The sequence below is a fragment of the Arachis ipaensis genome, chromosome B10 (assembly GCF_059453495.1).
Source record: "Arachis ipaensis isolate K30076 ecotype BB chromosome B10, ASM5945349v1, whole genome shotgun sequence".
NCBI lineage: Eukaryota > Viridiplantae > Streptophyta > Magnoliopsida > Fabales > Fabaceae > Arachis > Arachis ipaensis.
In genome coordinates, this window is record NC_142435.1 from 141,337,628 (window position 1) to 141,360,561 (window position 22,934).

At 33.1% G+C, this 22,934-nt stretch overlaps 4 protein-coding genes across 7 annotated transcripts; 1 reads left to right on the forward strand and 3 right to left on the reverse strand.

Moving 5' to 3' along the window:
• The first annotated feature begins 4,593 nt into the window (after positions 1-4,593).
• On the forward strand, positions 4,594-6,141 carry PCB2 (NAD(P)-binding Rossmann-fold superfamily protein). The gene has a single exon (XM_016324906.3). It carries the CDS (start codon positions 4,770-4,772, stop codon positions 6,018-6,020), a length of 1,251 nt encoding a protein of 416 aa, XP_016180392.1. The 5' UTR covers positions 4,594-4,769; the 3' UTR covers positions 6,021-6,141.
• Positions 6,142-6,648: 507 nt separating this feature from the next.
• LOC107622855 (CASP-like protein 1D1) lies at positions 6,649-8,399 on the reverse strand. The gene is made up of 3 exons (XM_016324907.3): positions 7,916-8,399; positions 7,652-7,778; positions 6,649-7,084 (listed from the first exon to the last, which is right to left on the reverse strand). The coding sequence occupies exons 1-3, from the start codon at positions 8,137-8,139 to the stop codon at positions 6,860-6,862; spliced, it is 576 nt and encodes a 191-aa protein (XP_016180393.1). The 5' UTR covers positions 8,140-8,399; the 3' UTR covers positions 6,649-6,859.
• A 1,688-nt stretch (positions 8,400-10,087) lies between these two features.
• PAP23 (purple acid phosphatase 23) lies at positions 10,088-16,652 on the reverse strand. 4 transcript variants are annotated; one of them, XM_016324901.3, is made up of 11 exons: positions 16,228-16,652; positions 15,323-15,514; positions 14,165-14,501; positions 13,216-13,433; positions 12,923-13,113; positions 11,977-12,258; positions 11,272-11,394; positions 10,789-10,863; positions 10,589-10,626; positions 10,389-10,442; positions 10,088-10,290 (listed from the first exon to the last, which is right to left on the reverse strand). In XM_016324901.3, exons 1-10 carry the CDS (start codon positions 16,532-16,534, stop codon positions 10,391-10,393), a joined length of 1,815 nt encoding a protein of 604 aa, XP_016180387.1. In that variant the 5' UTR covers positions 16,535-16,652; the 3' UTR covers positions 10,088-10,290; positions 10,389-10,390. The 4 variants fall into 4 exon arrangements, with proteins under 4 accessions (XP_016180387.1, XP_016180388.1, XP_016180384.1 ...); XM_016324902.3 differs by lacking the exon at positions 10,589-10,626 and adding an exon at positions 10,627-10,689; XM_016324898.3 differs by having other exon boundaries at positions 10,589-10,689.
• A 2,654-nt stretch (positions 16,653-19,306) lies between these two features.
• On the reverse strand, positions 19,307-22,414 carry LOC107624414 (glutamate NMDA receptor subunit epsilon-1, putative (DUF3598)). The gene is made up of 7 exons (XM_016326907.3): positions 22,163-22,414; positions 21,959-22,053; positions 21,401-21,524; positions 21,161-21,279; positions 20,374-20,554; positions 20,109-20,252; positions 19,307-19,741 (listed from the first exon to the last, which is right to left on the reverse strand). Exons 1-7 carry the CDS (start codon positions 22,388-22,390, stop codon positions 19,451-19,453), a joined length of 1,182 nt encoding a protein of 393 aa, XP_016182393.1. The 5' UTR covers positions 22,391-22,414; the 3' UTR covers positions 19,307-19,450.
• Positions 22,415-22,934: the final 520 nt, after the last annotated feature.

The window sequence follows — 22,934 nt, forward strand, 5'->3', positions numbered from 1 at the left end:
TGTAACCTATGTCCTGTTTGTTTTCAGGAAGTAGAGACAATGGAACATGCTCTGTTGCTTTGCGATTGGGCGAGGGCGGTTTGGTTTGGCTCGCAAGTACAATGTACACCATCAAAAGAGAATGTCAGCTCGGTTGGGGTGTGGTTACAAGAAATGTTCAGAGAATGCAATCAAGGGAGCAAAACAGAAGCTAGTCAGACCTGGAGCCGGATTGGCATCACTATGTGGGCCATTTGGAAAGCAAGAAATCGAAAAGTTTTTCAGAGTACAGAGCCTAATCCAGAAACCACTATCAACTACGCCAAAATGCTCGAACTAGATTATTTCAATGCAATAGAAAAGGAAGATAAAAGCACCACGGAACCTAACAGCAGGAAGAATGTACCTGTAATTTGGAGAGCCCCCCTCCAAATTGGCTCAAGCTGAATACAGATGCAGCATTTTCCAAAGAAACCAGAACAGGAACAGTGGCAGTAGTGATCAGAGATTGCAATGGAAGTCTCAGGGGAGGGACAACAGCAAATATCAAGACCAGCTCTAGCATCATAGCAGAAGCAACAGCCATCAGAGAAGCAATCATCCTAGTGGAAAACTTTAACATCGAAAATGCAACTATTGAATCTGATTGCCTACAATTAATTCAAGCTCTCAAAAATGGAGATACCTTGTGGGAAGCAGAATCAATAATCCAGGACATAAAAGTCATCCAGAAGAGACTCCCAAACTGTGGATTCTCCTGGACTCCTAGAGAAGGAAATGTGCTGGCACACACATTGGCATCTCTGAAAGCACAAAATCAATTAGCCAACCACTGGTCATCTTGCCCACCAAAGAAAATTGCAGAATTAATCAGAAATGAGAAGATTGGCTTACCTTTTCCTCTTCAAAGCCGTCGCATATAACCCTCCCAGTGAGATTCAGCATCCCTGCTTCATTGAACCAGCCTGCCGGAGTGACCCGCTGCTGAAGAATCATTAGAAGTCATTTAACTGCTCAATCTTAGCCAATTTCTTCAGGGCTTCAACGACATGTTCGTCAAATTGTGTTAGCATCTCCGTCATTGGCTCAGGCTCAAACCATTTGGACTGTATTGCCTTACCTATCTGCTCTAACCGTTGTGCTCCGCATCTAAGTTGTCATCCGTGTTGGCTCCTCCATTAAGAAACACGAGCCAAGAAGAAGGAAATCTATTTGCCTTATTACCGGCTACAGTGGAGGGAATATAATTTCAATTGGGATTAGAGTAGGTAGTGGGCTACGGGATCATTGTTTATGGGTTTGGGTTTGGTTCGGTTGGTTTCTAAAACCGAACACGTCCAAAAAAAAAAAAAAAAAAAACAATTTAATACACTCGATGATATCCCAGATCACAATTTTACAACAAGCCAATAAGTTATAGCTCAAATGACATAGTCTCCCATACTCACTTAAGAGATCATAGGTTCGAGTCTCTCTATATTCGATAAAAAAGGAAAACTCTCTTCCGATATTTTCTTGTCCACCTCTCTCTCTCTCCTTCTCTATGTCAGATCCGCGACGGATTAGTCGTTAACCTGTCGAGTTGAAAGACTTACGACTATAAAATAGAGTCGTGAGAATAGAATAACATAATATACCGAGAATAAGCCAAAAAAATAGAAATGCAAAAATTAATATTTTTATAAGTGATAAGTTAAAATAAATTATAAAAATTTAATTTATTTTTATTTAAAAATAAAAAAAATATAATTATAAAAATAATAAAAAATAAAATATATTTTTATTAGTATTTTTATATTTTTTTGTCAAAATAAATATAAAATATATTAATTTAATACTTTTAAATATAATATAAAATTTATATCGTCAAATATAATTTTGTTTTTTTGTATTCTTATTTTAGTGTTGCGTGTCTATAAACAACCTCAACCTATGAGTTTAAGGGTAAGACAATGCATAGAAGATGATGACATGTTCGGTGAGACATGAAGTAAAAGTTATGGAGAAATATTTACTATCATTCTCCGTTTGAAGTGATCATTTTTTCAATAAAAGCGTTATATTGTTTGAAGAGCCTCAAATTCTTGGCATTTTGTTTAAGAGCAGAATCAGAGAAAGTGAAGGCTCATCTAATCTAACTTTATATTTCTCATGCACTTCACTTTAGGAGAAAATATAGATATAAATATACAAATATTAAAAACATACATATAAGGAGATACAAAAATTTTATTTTATTTAATAATTATACACAAGATAGAATATAAATTACAAATGTAATATTATTCTTATTCCAAAAAAAAAAAATTACCACCATCATCACTATTAAAGATAGAAATAAAAAAATTTATGTCTTAATCTTTGTGTCTTAGTGTTGAGTTAAAAAATTAACTAAATTAATTAATGATAACAAACATTAATTTATTAGGCAAATTAACTAATGAGTTTTGATTATTTTGGTTGAAGTGACACAAATCAATTTAGCAGCTCAATTAAATGAAATTAGAACAAGGCTGGTGGGCTGATAATACAAGCGAAGCCCAAAAGAAAACAAAGCTGAGAAATCAAAATGGATTGCCAAATGAATTGATCCAATCCAAATCCGTTAGCAAGGCAAATCCCTCCCATGTGCTTTTGCCAAAAGCAATGTACACTTTCTCCCTCTTGGTCAGAAATCAGAAAAAGAAAGAGAGAGTTTTTTCCCTAAACTATTCACCAAAGAAGTAAGAAAGAGAAGGTTAAGCAAATGGTAGAAGTCTAATCACCCACATCAATCTGTATCAAGAAGAGGTCAGAAGTTAAAGGTGATTTTATTTCCTTCTACATACATCTCATTTTCTTCTCTTCTTCCCAACTCTCTGCCAGTCCAAAAATGGGATACAAAGAAAAGTTGATTTATGTTCTAAACTGCTGTGTATATATGGTCACAAGCAGGGGCGGAACTAGATAAAAGATTAGAGGGGGCCAAAAATATTTATATAATAAAATAAGACTAAAATAAAATTTTAAGAGGGGCTAAACTGAAATTTACATATAATTTACATGTAAAAAATTAAAATTAGAGGGGGTCATTGCCCTCCTTTGCTACAATGTCACAAGTGTATCTTGGAGACCAAGTTGTATTTCAATGGCTAAGATCTGGGTTTACCATTGAAAGACTTTTTCTATTTGCTTTCCTATGACTTTCGATCAACAAGAGAAGGTCAGAGAAAAAGTTTCTATTTTGAGGAATTGATGGGAAAAAAGTGAGATAGTGGGTTGATGAAGCACAAAACTCAAGAAATTGACCTAGGGAGAACAACCCAACAACATGCAAGGAGATAAAAGAAGATTTTTCTTCACTCAGAAGACAAGGAGAGAAAACCAATGTTCTTGAGGTGTATGTTCTGAGAAGTTATCTCTGAGAGAGTTTATCAATTTGGACAGTACCTTCTTTCAAAGAGGCATTCCGCCAAAATGAAAAACTAAATCAGAGTTGTGCAAATCTGGTTTATCACATAGCAAAGAGGTTGTTGAAGAAGTCAATCTCCTTCATGTTTTATAGATTGTAATGTACTTTTCTATGTTTATCTTTCTGTATTTTCTTGAGTGAAAAGGCATATTGAGAGAGCTCAAGTAAAAACCAATGATTGGAAAGAGGCTGAGTGATACACTTGAGAGAAAAGTCTAGAGTTATCTCAGATTTCTTTAGGTTGTGTATGTGGCTTGTATTTTATACCTGTGAGGTACCACTTTCTTAGTTGGGTTAGCACTAAGAGTGAATAGTTAGGTATTAGCATAACCAAGTCAAGTTAGGTTAGAACTTAAGTGTGAAAGGATTGTGTCAATCCTGTGGAATTAGTGTATATAATACTTTAACTATAGTGGAAATTCTACCACTGTTGTGGTGGAGACTGGACGTAGGTTGCATAGCACAAGGCAACCGAATCAAGATACATGATGGTGTCAGCTTCTCTCTTCCCTGTTCTGTTCTATTTTCTGATATTCATGAGACAAAACGAAATTGTCTCATAAATTTTTAGTTCAAACAGATTCAGATTGCAAGTTGATTTTAAAAGGGTTATTGCAGTAACACAAAAGAAGGCCATAGATTCAACCCCCTTCTCTAAGTCTTCTACAACCTTCATTTAGTATCTCAATTAAGTGACAATATACAAATTTTATGTATTTAAAAATCAAATATAAAATATGAGTGTGAATGTGTCGCTGTATCTCAAAATTTGGTGGACACACTCACTAATAAACACTGTCAGATAGAACAAAACCGATAAGAGACTCGTTCGTCAAAGATAGAGACAACAAATATATGTAAATATTTTTTTTTATCTAAAATATTTATTCTTAATAATTTAAGTAAAGAAATAAATAAATAAATAAATAAATTATTTTATAATTAAATTAATTTTTTTATGAGATTTTAATTTTTTAACTTATATTAATAAATTATTAGACTAATTTAATTAAATTTTATTACTAAATAACTTAGTGATATATTAAGTGAAGAGAAAGTAAATAAATATTACAAGAAGTTGCATCCAATTGGACAAAGTAGCGCATAGACCCCACATAATCTCCTCAACACCATCTATGTGGATTCTCCTCTCTCTCACTTTTATTCCAACTTAACACTCCTGCTTCATTCAATCATTCTCCACCTCAAATTCCATCCATCCCTCCGTTCTAATTCCCACTTCACTTTTGTTCTTGTTTTTCCTACTTGTCAATCTAATTCTTCTGAGTCTCTTACCATATGCAACACTCATTCATAGTTTCTTCATCCCTGCCTAAAAATGTCCCTTTGTTTCTCTTCCAACTTGATCACACTCCATTCACCAAAGCATCAAAACCTTTTCATAAACTTCTCTTCAGAGCCTTCTCAATGCTTCAAGCTATTCCGGATAAGCTCAACTACTCCTTCAACAAAATCCTTTAAACCCATCAAATTTAGCAATGAAAGATTCAAACTTTATGCTTCTCTGACACAATCTCAAGCTGTTGAGGCCACCCAATCCTCATTTAGGGACAAGAGTCCCAAAGATGTTAATGTTTTGGTGGTGGGATCAACTGGGTATATTGGAAATTTTGTGGTGAAAGAATTGGTAAGAAGGGGTTTTAATGTTGTGGCTATTGCTAGGGAGAGGAGTGGAATTAGGGGCAAAAATGACAAAGATGAGACCTTGGCTCAGTTAAGAGGTGCCAATGTGTGCTTCTCAGATGTTACCAATTTGAATACTTTTGAGGAATCTCTGAAAAATTTAGGGTTTTCATTTGATGTTGTTGTGTCATGCCTTGCAAGTAGGAGTGGTGGAGTGAAGGATTCATGGAAGATTGATTATGAGGCAACAAGGAATAGCCTTGTTGCTGGTAAGAAATTTGGTGCTTCACATTTTGTGCTGCTTTCTGCAATTTGTGTGCAGAAGCCTCTCCTCGAGTTTCAGCGCGCCAAGCTGAAATTCGAGGCAGAGTTAATGAAGGAAGCTGAAGAGGGTGGATTCACTTATAGCATAGTTAGGCCTACTGCATTTTTCAAGAGTTTGGGTGGTCAGGTTGAGTTGGTGAAGGATGGGAAGCCTTATGTGATGTTTGGAGACGGTAAATTATGTGCTTGTAAGCCGATTAGCGAGCCGGATTTGGCCTCTTTCATTGTGGATTGTGTGATGAGTGAGGACAAGATCAACAGGGTGTTACCAATTGGGGGGCCAGGGAAGGCACTAACTCCATTGGAGCAAGGGGAGATGTTGTTTAAGCTCTTGGGAAAGGAGCCTAAGTTCTTGAAGGTTCCAATTGGGATAATGGACTTTGCCATTGGTGTTCTTGACTTTCTGGTTAAGGTATTTCCTTCGCTGGAAGATGCAGCCGAGTTTGGGAAAATTGGAAGGTACTATGCGGCCGAGAGTATGTTGATTTTGGATCCGGAGACAGGAGAATATAGCGATGAGAAGACGCCTAGCTATGGAAATGATACATTGGAGGAGTTTTTCGCAAGGGTGCTAAGGGAGGGAATGTCTGGTCAAGAACTAGGTGAGCAAACAATATTTTAATGTGGCTATGGTTAAGTAACCGATTTTGTTTATATAAATGCATGCATTCAACTATAGGCACTGTAATAGAAGTTACAAGTTAAAGCTTTTTATTGAAGAAATTCAAATTTCATGGGCTTCATCTCTAGTTGCATAGGAGTTTAATCCCCCTTGTTAATAAATTGCCTGTCAATACTAATAGCTAAGTTTGATCTTCTAAAGTTCTGGTAATTTGAATGGGATGTGTGCATGTTAATTTAATGCTCATATCATAAATTTGAATGTGCAGTTGCTACTGAGAATTGGTTACTCAAAAGTGAGAAGCTTTTGCCTAAACCATGGTTTGGAATTTTTCATTAGAAACTAACTAAGCATGCTATATGTCCAATACTCAAGAGTCTTGACCAAGAGATACTGATATAAGTTCTTAGAATCTGCACTATTACAGAATGAAATAGTTGCATAATATATATTATATATATATATAGAAAGAAAGAAAAGGGCTTAACACAACAAAATGGAGCCTAGTACTAGTTAAAGAAACAAAACACAAAGTACTCCAATAAAACGTACTCAACCAAATAATCTCTATGATGCATTAATAGTATAATAACTTGATCATGGTATAAATAAATATAACTAATCTCTCTTTAGGGACACCAAATCGTTTTAGTTTTATTATCACAAAATACAAAATCATTCAAGGGACAAATAGAATGCAAAGTACAACTGAATAAGCACCTCTGCAGCAAGACTCACAAACAAAGTAACACAACTGGCTAAATTTCTTAACAATGTGACTCTGGAAGAGAGTTGAGTGCATATGTATTGGTGAACGATCTATATTTCCCTTCAATGATCTATTTGGGGACATGAGTGTGAAGGGTGTAAGCTGAAAGCCATATGAGCAAGACATTGACAATGTTGCCGAACAAAGCCGCGGCTATGGAGCCTGCAAGATGCCTACAGAACTTGTCATACACATTGCAAACTTTGATCCAACCGACGTGGCTGTTTCCCTTCAAACCAAGATATGCAATGCCTCCAGCTGTTCCTGTAGCTGAGGCTACTATCCCCAGTATAAGCTGCATAGTGTCATTATGGTAAATAAACAGTGTATCTCGTAATTTGTTGTGTTTTGCAGGGGCAAAGTATGGTGACATCTTCTAAGATTTGGTAAAATTCATCACAACTCTCCTCTATTTGTGCTTGTGACATTCATCTTGTTAAGGAAGGTCAGGGTTAAGTGTTATGTTTTATGAAATTCAAGGGTACCAAATGTGTTATAATCTAAATTAATCATGTTACTTGTATATAAAAAATCAACCATCAATCAGTTATAGAAGTATGTATTTGGCATCTCATGAAATTTTATTATACTATTATTGTAAACAAGTTTGAGAATTTGTCTATTGAAGGTTTGATTATTCTACTATGACAGATTTGATTATTCTGGTGACTAATTATTTAATTAAAAAACTATGTAAATATACACAATACATAGTGATTAATTTGGTAGCTGATTTTTAGTGTATATAGAGCATTTTGAATTCGAGGCGAGGATAACTCGTCCTTAGAATTATGAAAAGTAAGAGCACAGAGAAAATATGAGTAGCAAGGTGAAAATAAAGAAGAGTTATTTGGATATTTACCGCATCACAGAGGAGAAGGTGGAAGAGGAACTTCAATTTGTGTTGAGGCTTTTGGATAACAGAGATTGATACAATAGTAGTGAGGAGGCCATACAATCCAGAAACACTGAATGCAGAAACAAAATATCTGCATGCAAAGCAGTTGATATATTCAAACACTTATTTAGTATCTGAATAAACCTTTCATGGTGAAAAATGTTAATTTGTACATAGAGCATATGTTTTCAAACAACAAAAAATGGACACAAAAATTCTACAACTTACACAAGGGCTGGTGAGTATTTGAACTTGGCAGGGTTTGGCACAGGCACACCTTGGAATAGCACTAACTCAGTTTGATCACTAGAGACAATGGAAGCAACAGCAGACACTGATGCACCAAACAACAGAAATCTTAGTATGACATCAATCTTAGAATAATCCAAAGCAGCTAGAGGAATTGGAGCTGATGATGATTTCACAGGCTCTGTACTTGTGGTAGAAGCCATATAATGAATACACTGATACTTGAAAAGTGTATATAAATTTCTTAGCTGGTTATGGAGATTGGTTTGGAATTTGAGGGAGAAAGAAATGAAGAAAAGGTGTAAAAACAAATGGGGTGGAGTTCCCTCCACGCCAAAGTTGTTTATTTAAGAAGATTGAATAGCTTGATCGTTAGTTAAAGCCTTAAAAGGTTCACATAAAAGACATTTTGGGGGTGTCATATAGCCTTCATAACCATGGATTTTTATAAGGTCTGTATCATGTTGTCTTTTCTCCAAACAGCATATATGTTCATCTTGGATTTCTTTCTTGACTAGTACTATTGTCTAGAATTGATATGTTTAATTTGGTTGTATTTCAACCAATTTGGATCGGTTGACTGGTCTGCTCACTTCACTTAAATGAGTGACTGGTCTGCTCACTTCACTTAAATGAGTGTCGGATGTTTGAATCTTACCTTGTATATAACAACTTATTGATCTGTGACAGATTAATCTTTAGCCTATCGGATTGAAAGATATAGTCAGTAACAAAAAAAATTAGTTGCATTTCAGTTTTATTGGAAATTTTATTTCTATTGGTTTCGCTGATTTTTAATATGTCAATTACATATTAATTGATATCCGATTTTTTTTTTTTTTTGGTGACTAATTGATATCCGATTTGAAATATATGATTTTCACTATATTATAATATAATTCAATTATTTGATCGATAAAATATATATCATCCTATAAGAGTTATGTGCGATGTAATTTTACCCGGTGCCAAAGGAACTTACCATCCACTTCATACGTTTCTATAACTGCTGTAATGGAAATTTGAATCAAACTTTCAGACAGTGGCTCTTAATTGAAAATATTCAAATCAAGAAATAATGGATAGCTCTCTTGACTGTATTAGTAAGCATGCTCTCCCACTTTCCACATTTTCAGTTTAAAAATAATTTAGAAATATAATTATGTTTCTAATTGTTAGTGGACTTCTCTATTATTATTATTATTATTATTATTATTATTATTATTATTATTATTATTATTATAGAACTTGTATGGCGCAAAATCAATAAAATTGATGAATGTGCAAGTCTGACTAAGAACAAAATATCATCTTCACCTATATATTAACCAATAAACAAATTATTAGCTTGCAAGTTAATTAGTTTTATTTAAGAGTTTAATTTTAATATACTTACAGAAAAACATTTTATACAGCATTCATTCTTTTGAATGATTATTCACGTGATCATGGTAAAAGGTAGTTATTTTACCGTGTATCAAAATTAAATTCTTTATTTAATACCATACAAACAATATTCTTCAAAAACATATTTACCAAATCAACCAAAGTATATATATTATGTAATATGTTAAAATATAAAATATACATTTAAAAATATTTTTGGTGTACATAGAATATTTTTCTTAATCAAATAATACTTTATTTTTTCTGAAAGCGACTTAATTCTTAGAGAGGACATTTAATTACTATACTTTAGTTACTAGGTGCTCCTAGTCAGAGGCGTAAATTATGTTTTATTATGAATTTTGGAATTTGCTAAGCTAAGTTCAAGTGCACAATGATGTAAAGTTTCACTTCTCAAGACACTGCTCTTTTTGGTCAAAGCAACTTCTAATGATAATTGATAAGGGGCAGAATAGTCTCTCTATCTCTCTTTTTTTAATTTTTAATTTTTAATTTTATTTGTTGTCATTAGACCACATTCTCATGATTTAAAACTATATTTTTAAAGTAAAATAATAATTTTAGTCCCAAAAATATAATTTTGGACAAAATAATTTTAAAAATTTGGATATTTTTGCCTCCAAAGAAGATTATCCGAGTCTAATAAAATTCTTTCCAACAGCATCTCTTTAGATTCATTGAAATAATTCCAAAATAAAATAGCTTGAAAATCAAACCACCACTTGACTAACCACACAATATATATTCGCTTGAATTAAATTTTATTATTTTTATCAAATTGGATCTTGTGTCTATAATATGAATCTATAACCTTTATGTTATACCACAAGAGAAAAGGAAAAAAGAGTAATCTGTGACAAATTAGTGAAATTACATATAGGTTGAAAACCATGTTCAAAATCCTTAACTATTAAATCTGATTGATTCTATACATGATTCTTTTCTTCCTGCATTCAGAAAACCAAAATCAGATATGACACTAGGAAAATTAGCAAATGTATTGAAAGCTGAAAGTGTGAAGCATAATTGTGTAGTTTATCCTTACCGCTATCTTACAAGAATTATAAGAGGGATTGTCCAAATCTTAGTTCCAAGCCAGCTTCAAAATGAGGTTTAAAGAAACAAGGAAAACAGTAAGGAGCTAAAGAGAACAAGTATTCTTTTTTATAATTAGTACAAAACAAAATTGTTGCATATAATTTTTTTTCTCTTTTATTGAAGACATAAGAGAAATGCAAATACTACCAGAGAGATACAGACAAGAGGAACAATATCTCGTTTACCTGAGAATATAGACCAAATATAAAGAGAACTCCAAGGATTTGTGATATAATAGAAAAATAATCCTGGGTTATCAGATTCAGGTGGTTCAGATATCAATTCTCTTTTGATAATTAAAATGTAGCTTTAGAGAGTAAAAGTAGGAGATTATGGATGTAGCTTACCAGAGAGAGGCGGCCGGGAGCAGCTGAGAAAGAGGATGTTTGATGTGTAGGCAATTGCTGTGACTGTGATTGTGACTGTTAAGAAATGCAAAAGAAGATTGACTAAATTAATTTCCATTCACTACCCATTAATGTAACTTCAATTATAAACATATTATTAGGTTTTATTTATTTAATTAATTAATTAGGACTAAAAGCCCTGCCAAAAATAAAGCTACAACTCAAGCTTGAAAAATAGTTGTCTACCAGATTACAAAGAGGCAAAAATTAGTAATGCTTTCTGTTGTACAAACCAAAATCCATCACTGTTTATTACTTTCTTTAATGTGTGTTTTGTGTTTTAAAAGTCATATATTGAAGCAGATGGAGTGACATTTAGAATGAATTAGTAGATAAAGGAAAGCATAAAATCCTCATATATAGTTTCATATACAGGGGTAAAACATAATCTTAAAAGGTCTAAAGCTTCAGTATGGAACATACTTTTGAATCTTTCAAGCACAATTCAGGCTGTCGAACAATGTAAATCTGGTCACCAACTGCATCTTCTTTGTAACTATCTTGATTTCGGTGCCAAGTCCATAATGCATATGTAGAATTCACCACCTGCAATAAAATATGAATGTTAAATGTTTGAGAAAAGAATAAATACCATGTTACCTGAGAGTTAATGGACTTAACCTTGTCATAAAATAATGTGAAATAGTGAATCCAATTGTAGATTATAATCACAAAAAGGGGAAGTTCTTTTAGGAAGATTTTTTTGGTACTTTATATCTTTAAGACGCATCAGTAACAATAGTGACATTGGAGGGATAAACTAAATGCCCATGAAGATAGTTGCTGTTCAGAATTGAATACATAGACATATCACATAATAATAAGACTCCAAGAATAGCATCATTATGACAACATACTAAAATCATTAAATCCCTTGATTAAGCTAGCTGAACCTTGGGACTGGTCTACAATATAAATATTAAAGGAATTGCAAATAGTACTAATTAAGAATGATCAAATTGAAGCTATAGCATCATCATTAGCTGGAACTGAAATTTCCATGAGATTGGGGTAAAAAATTTTTATTGATTAAATAAATCATTGGAACTCCTAAAGTGACACTATCCAATATCAGATTTTGAAACACAAGAATGAAAATTTCACAATACCTAAAATCGAAGACTTTACCTCAAGAATCCCATGTCCAAAACTGCTTTCTCTAAATGCGCTCCATTCAGGTTGTTTGCTCCAACAAAAGTTCCCTTTGGCAGGACCAGAGGAAAAATTCGAGTGGCAAACTGGTCCGATTTCTGGTATATTGTCTCCAGGTGAAGGACACTTTCCTGGGTCATCAGCATGATCAACATCTACTTTCTCAATATTTCCACCATCTCCAACAATTATGTAAACAGGTCCACATTTATCCAATGTGTAATTGTAAACTCTATTCATCCTCTCATAAGCATGAACCTGCGTGATGGAAAAAATGTAACACTTTTATTGAAACCATAGGAGAAAACTACATCCAAAGCAAAATTTATTTAAGAAAACACCATTCCAGAGAATTCTTTCTCAAAGGACAAAATTCAATTGAAGAGGAAAAATAAAAAGTAAAAAATCACTTCCAAAGGTATTGCACCTTCAACATTTTTCAGTGAAGAACATGTAATAAGCATCAAAACTGATATTACATATCTTAATTTCCTAACAGGGTTAAAATCACTCGATCATCATATATTCATTTGAAATTAAATATGCATAAAGTTTGCAACTACTCTTCAAACAGGTATATGCATCATTCATCATAAGATTTTCAAATTATTCACCTAAATTTGGCTGCCTAAAATGCAGATAGTGAACTCATTCAGACCTTCAAAGTGACAATGTGGTGCTGGAACCAATTCCCTAATCAAAACCATGACTAATTATTTTGGATTCCATTCGATTTATATGATCATTATATGATTAATTGAAAGATTCAACTAGTTAAAACATAGTGATACCAAAAAAATAGAATAAAAATAAATATATATAAAAAAAAGGAAAAAAATCTTGGATATTTAAACAATGGCATCGAATTATTAATAAGTTGATGTTCTACAATTGATAACAAAATAGAGTAATTTTAACTTACATGACCATTAAAAACAATGTCAACACCATATTGATAGAGAAGTGCTTCCATTTCCAATCTCATACACTCGAATTCCTGATAGTGTGAAGCATAGCTATTATACCAAGGTGGATGCCAGGCAGCTACAAGCCAAGGGGTTACACTCCGGTCGAGACTTTGCAGATCTTGCTTCAGCCATGCAAACTGTGCACCTAGATTGAAGATCCAAGTACACATAACAAGTTGTATCTACACATAAGTTATTTTTGTTGAATGGTTTGGAAAAAGGTAAAAAAATTAACCCTATCAATTACCGGTACTATTATAATCAGCATATGCTCCCAGCATAATGAAGTGTATGCCCCCAGCATCAAAAGAATAATACAAGTTGCTTTTGGATCCACTTTCTTCAGCAGGGACTGCGAATCTTGTCAAATATGACTTGAATGTGATGCCATCGACTTGTGGTTCAATCTCATGATTCCCTTCAATAACCATCATTGGAATTTTTGATGTCAAAGGCTCCATAAACCTGATGTATTAAAAAGCAATGAATAAATCATAATCTCTTTGGAGTTCGGAAATCAAGTATTTCACATGATGGATATCATTATTAACAATGTGAGGCATATACAACAACCAAGGAGAAGAAGGATTAGCTGATATCTGAGTGCTATGCTACTATACAAAGGATGGTCAATGCTTACTAGTATCTGTGAAAGAGTGGAACATATTGATGCAGAATAGGAAAGGAATAAAGTGGTAATGAATATGGATATTAGGATCATTAGGTATATAATACATCATGAGCATAATACATATATGATCTATAAAGAACACTAAGATGTTGTTTAATCTATGTAGCCAACTCCATCTACTGGGATAAGGCACCAAGTAGTTGTTGTATGCAGATTTAGATCAAACAGGCAATTTAATAATTGGCTTACAAATTTTTTGCTTCTGTACAGTGTAGCAAAACCAAATTTAAAGTGTATCAGAATCTAATTAAGTTCTATGTTGGAGAAATTTATCTCATTCTCAAATTGAAAAATCTAGTTGCATATCCAGCTAAATCTGCAAAGTGATATTTACTTTGGTTATTGTTTTGTTCAACATACAGTTGTTAGTATGCTCAGCTAAAGACTAGAATACTTATGTTTCCCGGGCATAAGTTCAAAATATCAATGTAGGTAACCGAAAGACTAGATTATATTATGTTTCCGGGGCATAAGTTCAAAATATCAATGTAGCCATGTAGGTTACCTTCCCCATGCATCCCACCGCGGCTGATACGTCTCTCTGATAGGTGCATCCGGAAATGCGCAAGAATAACAAGAAGCTCCTTTTCCACCAGTTGTCAAATACTGATTTGCATACGTTAAGTCTCCAACCATTACGATCATGGAAGGATCATTGTAAGTTAAGTGATCAATAGTTGTGCTAGAATTGCTTGTGAGGCCCAAATCTCCAATAACTGCAATTCGGCTGGGATAATTGTTTGGACTAGGCCTCGGAAAAGTCTCAAAAACATGCTCTTGACTCATAGCTGGAATAGTGCTATCCCCACATTTGTAATAGTATCTGATTCCTGGTTCAAGGCCTATGCAAGAAAGAAATTTCTTTGAAGTACTTTGGCAAACTGAATAACACATTGGATTCATAGCACTTGTAATATTCCTTTTGCTATCATATTCAACGATCATCACAAAAATATTATATTGTGCATCTTCATAAATGAGTACCATAAAACATTTCATGTTCTCATAAATATTACTTCAAATGTGTTCCAACATATGATGGGATTGAGATATGATAGATGATATGATGCAAAATACTTCACTTTTACTCACATATATGTATGTAGTTGCTCCAAATATTGTTATCTTAAGCTTCTTAAATTTGTGAATAATTTTGTAAGTATTGTACTGTTTTGTGTTCAATACTCATATTCTTATTCGCAAAACATAGAATAGAAGATATTATTAGAACAAGCATAATATATGAAGAATGGATCAAGATCCTCTAGAGTGAGGAAGTTAGTAAAGTGATAAAGTGAGGAGTTAATCACTCTTAAATTAAGATAGTGGGGTACACATTTCAGGGAAGTTACAAAATCAATGGTGATTAACCCTTCACTTTACTACTTTACCAACTTCTTTACTTTAGAGGATCCAAATTCATGAAGAATAGATGTTCCAGAATGCATAGCATACATAAAGAAGCAACTCTGATAGACCATACAAACAGAACACCATAGTTGAAGAATCTTATAAAAGGAATATACTTTCTACTAGTTCATTATACAAGTAAATACTTCTAAGTTCTATCCAATAATTGACTATAGTTTTGGTACCAAACAAGCACTATCATCAACCATTGAAGATCGTAATGAGATTAAAACAGCAAGAAATTGAAAAGTACCTTTGAGTTTGACATGGTGAATAATGCCAGAGGTGTAGTTCCAAAGGCCTTCAAAGGGGTAGAATTGGTTATAAACAAGTGAATCACCTTTTGCAACACTTGTGTACTTGCCACTCTCTTTACCATACCACACCTCACTTTTAACAGATGCAGGATCAACTGGCGTCACATTAAGACCAATCTGTGCATCCCCTTAACCAAAAGGGCAAAACCATCCCATTAACAACTTTATGTTTTATTATAACAACAACAACAACAAAGCTATATCCCACTAGGTGGGCTCAGCTACATGGATCAAACGATGTCATGGAGCCTTATTATGTATCATGTCTACAGTGAAACTCTCTTTTGACTACCTTGTGTATGCTTTTATTAGTTTATTATAACATTATCATAAAAGAAATTAAAAAAATAGAAAACTTTATTGATTTCGAGTCTTCGAGATTGGAAAAATCTTATGTAGGGAGTTGGGAGGAGTAACCACACTTCTTTGAATTGGATTGTTCAGATTGCATATAATAGCGTCTAGATACCGGCGACAAAGATAAACTATACTATTATGTTTTAGCCTATCAAATTTTATCATACATGAGACAAGTAGAACACTCTTAACAATGTAAACACTAGATGATTAGATTAGATGACTGTATAAATTCATGAAAATTAAGCTAACTCTAAGAAACTAATAGCTAAACTAGCTAGTTAAGTTAACCCTATCCATGAATTTTCTTCTCTGATTCAGCCATCATAATCATAACATAAGAGTTCAGAAACAAAATGTTCCTATAATAATTCTTATCCCTAATCACTATTCTAAGGAGCAAGAACACAAAAAGGCAAAACCCTAGAAACAAAATGTTACTACTGAGAAATGTGAATTGGTGAGAATGAGATAGATAAAGTACCAGTGACCCAGGATATCCACATGGAAGTTGGTGAAGAAATTGCAAGCGCAATCTGCTCCGGGAAATTCGAGGTCACGTTCTTTCTGAGCCTTGGATTGGTCATCGGCAAGTCATCACTGCCTTTTCTGAGTGACGAATCGAACCGCCGAGTCACCGGCTCAAACGGACCGTCTAAGGTGGTGGGTATCGGTGGCACTGCGACTGCCACCTTCATGCTGGTGAAAATGTTGATCACCAAAACTATTATGGTGGAAGCCATTTTCATTTTCATTGTCTTGTGTTGGATCCTATGCGGATACTGATTCATTAACTTACAAGACTTGAGTTTGAAGCTATAATTTAATGATGCTAGTGTTGGTTCTAATGTGATGTGAGAGTCATACCATATTTATTGGAATATGCTGCTTCTTGTTCTTATTCTTCTTACTTCTTTTATTGTTTTTCAAAATAATAATTAGTAATTAATAATGATAAATGAGTAGTCAATTCGCCATTCAAAAGAGTTGGTTGTTTATTCAAAGTCAACGATGGAATCTCTCTATCACTCAGTTAAATGTTCTTTATACCATCTTGCTTCTTATACTCTGAAACCAAAGTAGAATTCAGAGGACAAGTGCATAATGGGAAGATTCCAAAAAATGATTGTTGCGATAGTCAGGTGGAATCAATTTTATGTGAAGTTAGGGGTGGCAACGGGGCGGGTTTTTGCTCTACCCGACCCCGCCCCACCCTACGAAAAATCCGCATCAAATCCGCCCCACCCTATTTGCGGGTTGTAAAATGTTAAACCCTAACCCGCCCCTGCAGGTACCCGCCCCGCCCTTATAATTATTAAATCCAACAAATAAAATTAAATTTTAAAAATTATATAACCATCATTTACATACATAATATAAATTAAAATAAAAATTTATATATGGTATAATATTATTAATCATTTTACTAATTATTTTATATATGTTACATATATTATATATTAAAAATATATATATTTACATATATATTATATATACCGGGGCGAGTTCAACCTAAACCCGATCCCGCCCCCGCCCCGCTCAAGAATCCGCCCCGTTAAAACCCGCCTCGGTGCGGGGGCGGGTAATTACCCGCCCCGAGCGGGTAGAAGCGGGGTGGGTACCCTCGGGTTCGGGTAGTGTTGCCACCCCTATGTGAAGTTGATAGTTGAAAGCAGTTAAATAATTTGATTGATTTGACTAAATTTTTATCTAACGACTCTTAGTCTTTTAGTTTAGATGATCCATCATCAACTTCCTTTCGTAGTACCCTACCTCCACGGAAAGTCGAATCCCCGTTGCCTCCTTGAAAGAGAGATATCCTGGACCACTAGACGATGGGGACTAGCCATATATAACATAGAAATCACACTCGGAAAGGGTGAACAATTAGCTAGAGCAGCATGTGCTGTAGCGAAATTGATTGCAAAAGAAGGTAAGAAAAATTACCAACCTGACCCTTAGTCCAAGTATTATATATGGTTATTTACTAAAATCACCTTTTGGAGGAGAAGAATGGATTGTTAGTGTGGGCGATTTGAAAGATATAATTGGGGGCATGTTCTAGGAGCCCAAACTATGTGATTGAATAAATCCTCCTCCATCTGTTGCGGGTTGAGGACTCCTTCCCCTTTTTCAAACTCCGATTCATATTTTTCATATCAATTTCATGTGAAGTTGATTGCATCTGAATTTTCACCTATCAATTTTATAAGGTTCAGTATCATTTATTCCCTAAACTCGAGCTTTACTTGCCCCAATAGTAAACTATTTATTTTCTCATGGCTTGTTTGAACCATTTTAATACGAAAAAATAATTTTATTGTCTTTTAAAAAAGATATTGTTATTTAAAATAATTTTAATATATTAATAGAATAGAGTTCAATTTTTTAGTTTGGAATAACTTTTATATGAGTTAATTTTTCTTTTTATAATTTTATCTTTGACAAAATTATTTATTAATTATAAATAAAGATGTTTTTGACATTTGAAATATTAAGTTTGAGAAATGTGAAAATTGATTTAAAAATTAAATTCTTTTTTATCTGATTTATAAATAAAAAACTTGAAATCAAAATTTTTAAAGAAATTTAAATCATTCATTTTTATTTGTTTTAAAATAAAAAAAAAATCAACTATTGAATAAATTACTAAATTCTAGTTTGTAGCATTTCAAACAAATTCTTAAAGAGCACTGCAGTTCTTATTTTACCTGATCAATATTTGTATTTTAATTCTAATTAAAGATAATATTCATCAATTGAGAAAGAAATCACTTGAGCCCTTGGCATAATAAAAAGTAGAATTCCAACAAATTAGAAAAACTACCACTAAGTTCCTAAATCTAAAAGAAAAATTAAGTAAGCAAAAGAACTACGATAATAGCATAACTAAAACTAGAATGTTGACCAATTGAAGAAGGTGTTCGTGATGTAAAGAAGGCATTCATAAACCTGTTTTAGTGTTCACAAAATATTGAACTGATTTAACACACTATAAAACTTTTTTATCAAACTCTTAGACTGAGAGAATTGATAAATCAAAATTATAGAATTCACACGTCAGAAATTACAAATTTAATGTTGATTAACTTTTTATTTTAGTACTTTACAATTCTTCTCTGATTTAAAAGATATTTATCCAAAATTTTTAACACAAAATCCAGTTTTCAGGATTTCATGGACAAGAGTAGACTTTCAAATTCCAAATGCATAGTACAGAACTTGTTTATATCAAAATTAATCTTTTATTATTTCAGATAATTCAACTAAAGAAATGAAATAAAATCTAATATTACTTGAATGTTCTAAATCAAATAAAATTTCGTGCATGTTTTCATTTTATATAAATTGAAGCTATTAAACTCGATTTATTAGAAGTTTACATGAATAATTGAATATACTCAATTCGATTTACATGGAATAATACTTAAATCGAGCTTAATAACTTCGATTTACATAAAATGAGGGCATGCACATAACCTTATTTGATTTAGGACATTTAGGTAATATTGAATTCCATTTCATTTTTTAGGTGAATTACCCTATTATTTCCTTCCCCATACTAATAAATCTGAATTAAATCATTAATCAGCCTATCACAAAGAATCAAAGATACAACGGTAACAAATTTTAGCATTACATTACATAGGTTTCTCTTCATGATCATCAACTATAAAAAGCACAGAGAAGTGAAGCAGATTGATCATTCACAATTTAGTCTCAGAAAAATAAGTAGATGAGACAGCCAAGCCTTGAACATCATAAGTGCGAACCAATCTTTGCCTCTTGTTAGGTGTCTCCAACCAACAGAACTCTAAATGGAAAGACTTTGACTCCGCCACACTTTTCGCCACGTCACAAGGGCACCCCATGTACATGCCACCTGGCAACAATATCATTTGGTAACCACCATCAAATGTAACCAAATTATCCGATATTGTTCCGGTCCAATGCACATTGGTGGTAACATCTTTCCCTTCAGATGTTGAAGTAACATCCTGATATACCCAAGTAACAAGAACAAAAACAAGAATTAGGAAAACTCTTCTGACAACAAATTATAGATAGAGATGACTGGAGAAAGGGAAAGAGAGAAAATTTTAGTTGTCCCTGTCCCAAACAATTTTTAAGCCAATTTATGTGCTTTCAAAAAGAAGGGACATGGAGACACTACTCAATAGATCCAAAAGGTTGAGGTGTAGAGAAAAGAGAAGACAATGTCAATTAAATCTCATTAACAAAGAGACACTAAATGGAAGAAAGCAATATAAAGTCAATCTCCAAATGGACTATGATGTCATCATAATGTTTTTTTTTTTTAAAGCAAGATCATAGCACAGAGCATGTTAACAAAATGCAAAATACCTGAATAAGTTGGCCATTGTCGGTTATTTCATGTAACACAACTGTATCGGCTTCAGCAATTGTAGATCCATATACACCACTTCGTTTTGTGACAGAATGACCTTTCCATTTACCAAGAAAGGGTACAAACTTATCCTTCCCATCCTGCAACGAATGAAAATGGAAAAACAAATAAGTAACTATATTATTTGTAAATAAATACTCAATGTCAGCAAAAATAACACCAAAAAAGAACAAAAAGCTGCACATAATCCACTAACTTCACCTTAGTGCAGTCAAGTAAAGGAGGAGAACCATCACTTCTTTCCTCTAGGAAGACAATAAGCATGTCTATAGTGCCTTTTGGCTCCAAAATGTGAAACGCTCTTGCTCGCATATCTCTTTCTAGAGAATACAGGCAATTCTCACATACAACCGAAGGTCGGCGCGAGGGAATCTTGAGATTTCTGCACCATATTTGTAAAAAAGTCTAACGAAGGTAGCAAAACTAATGTGCATGTATGTGTCCATGAGCATATTGGAAAAGACGCGTCCAACCACTAAACAGTAAACTCTTTTATGGTTATCAGTACAAATATACAACAGCAGAGCATTCGCAGTCTAATTATTTGCATATTAGGATGTTTTAGATTAAATGGGTAAGCTAAACAGGAAAACTTCATCAAGTGGAAAAAATTATCATCAAGATCAGTTAACACACATAGAGATCTGAAAGCAGATGTTAAACAATTGGTTTCGGATCTGCTTTGCCTATGGATATTCCTCAATTAATTTTGTAAAAGCATAGCGTAAAGCTCCTTAAATAACCACAAAAATTTGTACTGCATTTTGCATTACATATCAATCAAATCTTGCATAAGCTGATGATACCATGCATGTTATCAAAATGTTATAAAGCTGTCTCTGAGTAATCACTATTCTATATACTAACATGTAATGCAAGTCCCATCACTATAATTACCTACTGCAGCCTTGATTTCTTTCAACTAATGTATAGATATGTCAATAGTACCCTGAATAAAGTTATGTAGAAAGCCGAAAGAAGCCCTTACTTTGGTGATTCTTCACCGGTGTCATCTTCTCCAAGCACTCCTTGCCTTAGTACTGCTTCCAGCATGCCAGCCGTTTGATACCGCAGTGCATATGCTTTTTCTGATGGGAAGAAGCCTATCTGCAAACTAATTTTAATGGAGATTTTAAAGAAGCATTGGAATCACATTCACAACAAAAGAACAAAAACAGAAAAGAAGTTGTTTATGCTATGAATTTCCAGCTTTAGAAGAAAATCTCACTTGTTGATATTTATCAACAGTAAACATATTGGTTTCCTTGATTTTGTATTCTCCCCATTCTGTCTCATCGTCATTGTCGTCTTCACAAATTGAAGTACTGGATGATGGCTGTTTAATATATAGTCTGCAAGGACAAACATAACCAAATTATTTAAGTTTTTATTCAAAAATTGAAGAATACAGTGAATTAAGATCATAGAGATTTTACTAATTCCATTTTCAAACTCCAGAATACCTTTTTATTTCTCATATTCACTAATTTAACCATAGCTTAACAATATTTTTCCTTATGAAGCATCATGCTGTATCAAAAATAACAAAACAGCAATAAATTACACAACAGTACTCATAGAGTATTGTATCTAAACTATCCATTAATAGTTAATGTTACATTTTATAAATACAAGAGTGTCGAGTGTTGTATAGCCCAAACACCAGGAAAATCATCATAAACCTTATACAAATAAAGTAGCAAAATTCATCTAGTTTTGTTGTAATTTCCCTTGGAATTTAACAAAAGAAAAAGAAAAAGGTTAATCAAAAGAAAATGTTGCATACGTTTGAATGAGGCTCATAAGCTCATCCTCCCCGTAAGAGCTGGCAGCAAGCTTGGTAGTCAGTTGTTGCAACAAATTCCCACAAGAATCAAATTGCTATGGAAATGAATCAAGTAAAAGATTATTAAATGTACAGAAACAGAGTAATTTAGCATAATTGGTTGGTTGGAAGTTAAAAAAAATTGATAATGAAAAAGAATGTTACATAGAAAGAGCCGTTCCAATTTCCGACGTTAAGGTCAATAAAGCGCCGGAGATTCTCGACGCTCATTGCAGCATCTCCGAGCCTTGGAGAGGAGGCTCTGCATCTAAAGACACACTTTGGTTTAGGGTTTGGTGGAATGAGGTTAACCGGAAAGGGTCGAATGGTGGTGTTGAGGTTGGAGAGTTTGGGAACTGAAGCAACTGAAACTGAGCACTGAATGGAAGCCATTGGAATTTGATAGCAGAACAGTGAGGTGGCAATTTGAACTTTCTTAAATATTCCATATCTTATCTTACTTTTTCTTTACTGTTTATTTATTATAAATTTATTTTTGACGGTAAATTTATTAATTTAAAATAGTTTTACTTGTGTATTTATTATATCAGTAAAAATAATTATTTTTTATATTAATTACATGAATAATTATTTAAAAAAATATAATTATATAATTGTGTAAATTATGTTATATAATTAATATATTAAAAATAAATTTTTATTTATTTATTTATTTAGTTAGTATTTTATTTTAGTTTTTTTGTCCTGAGTATTTTGGTTTTAATGATTAAAATCTAAAATATATTTTGTCCTAAAAAACTAGGATAGAGGAGAAAGTTAATCGCTATTTTGGTTTTAATTAGAATATATTTGTAACTTTTCTTTTTTTATTATATACTATGTATAAATTGCTGGTGGATATAGCAGTTTATAAAACAAAATGAATAACGTGATTCTCAAAATCCGGTGTATATTTTTTATAAATAAAAAATTTAAG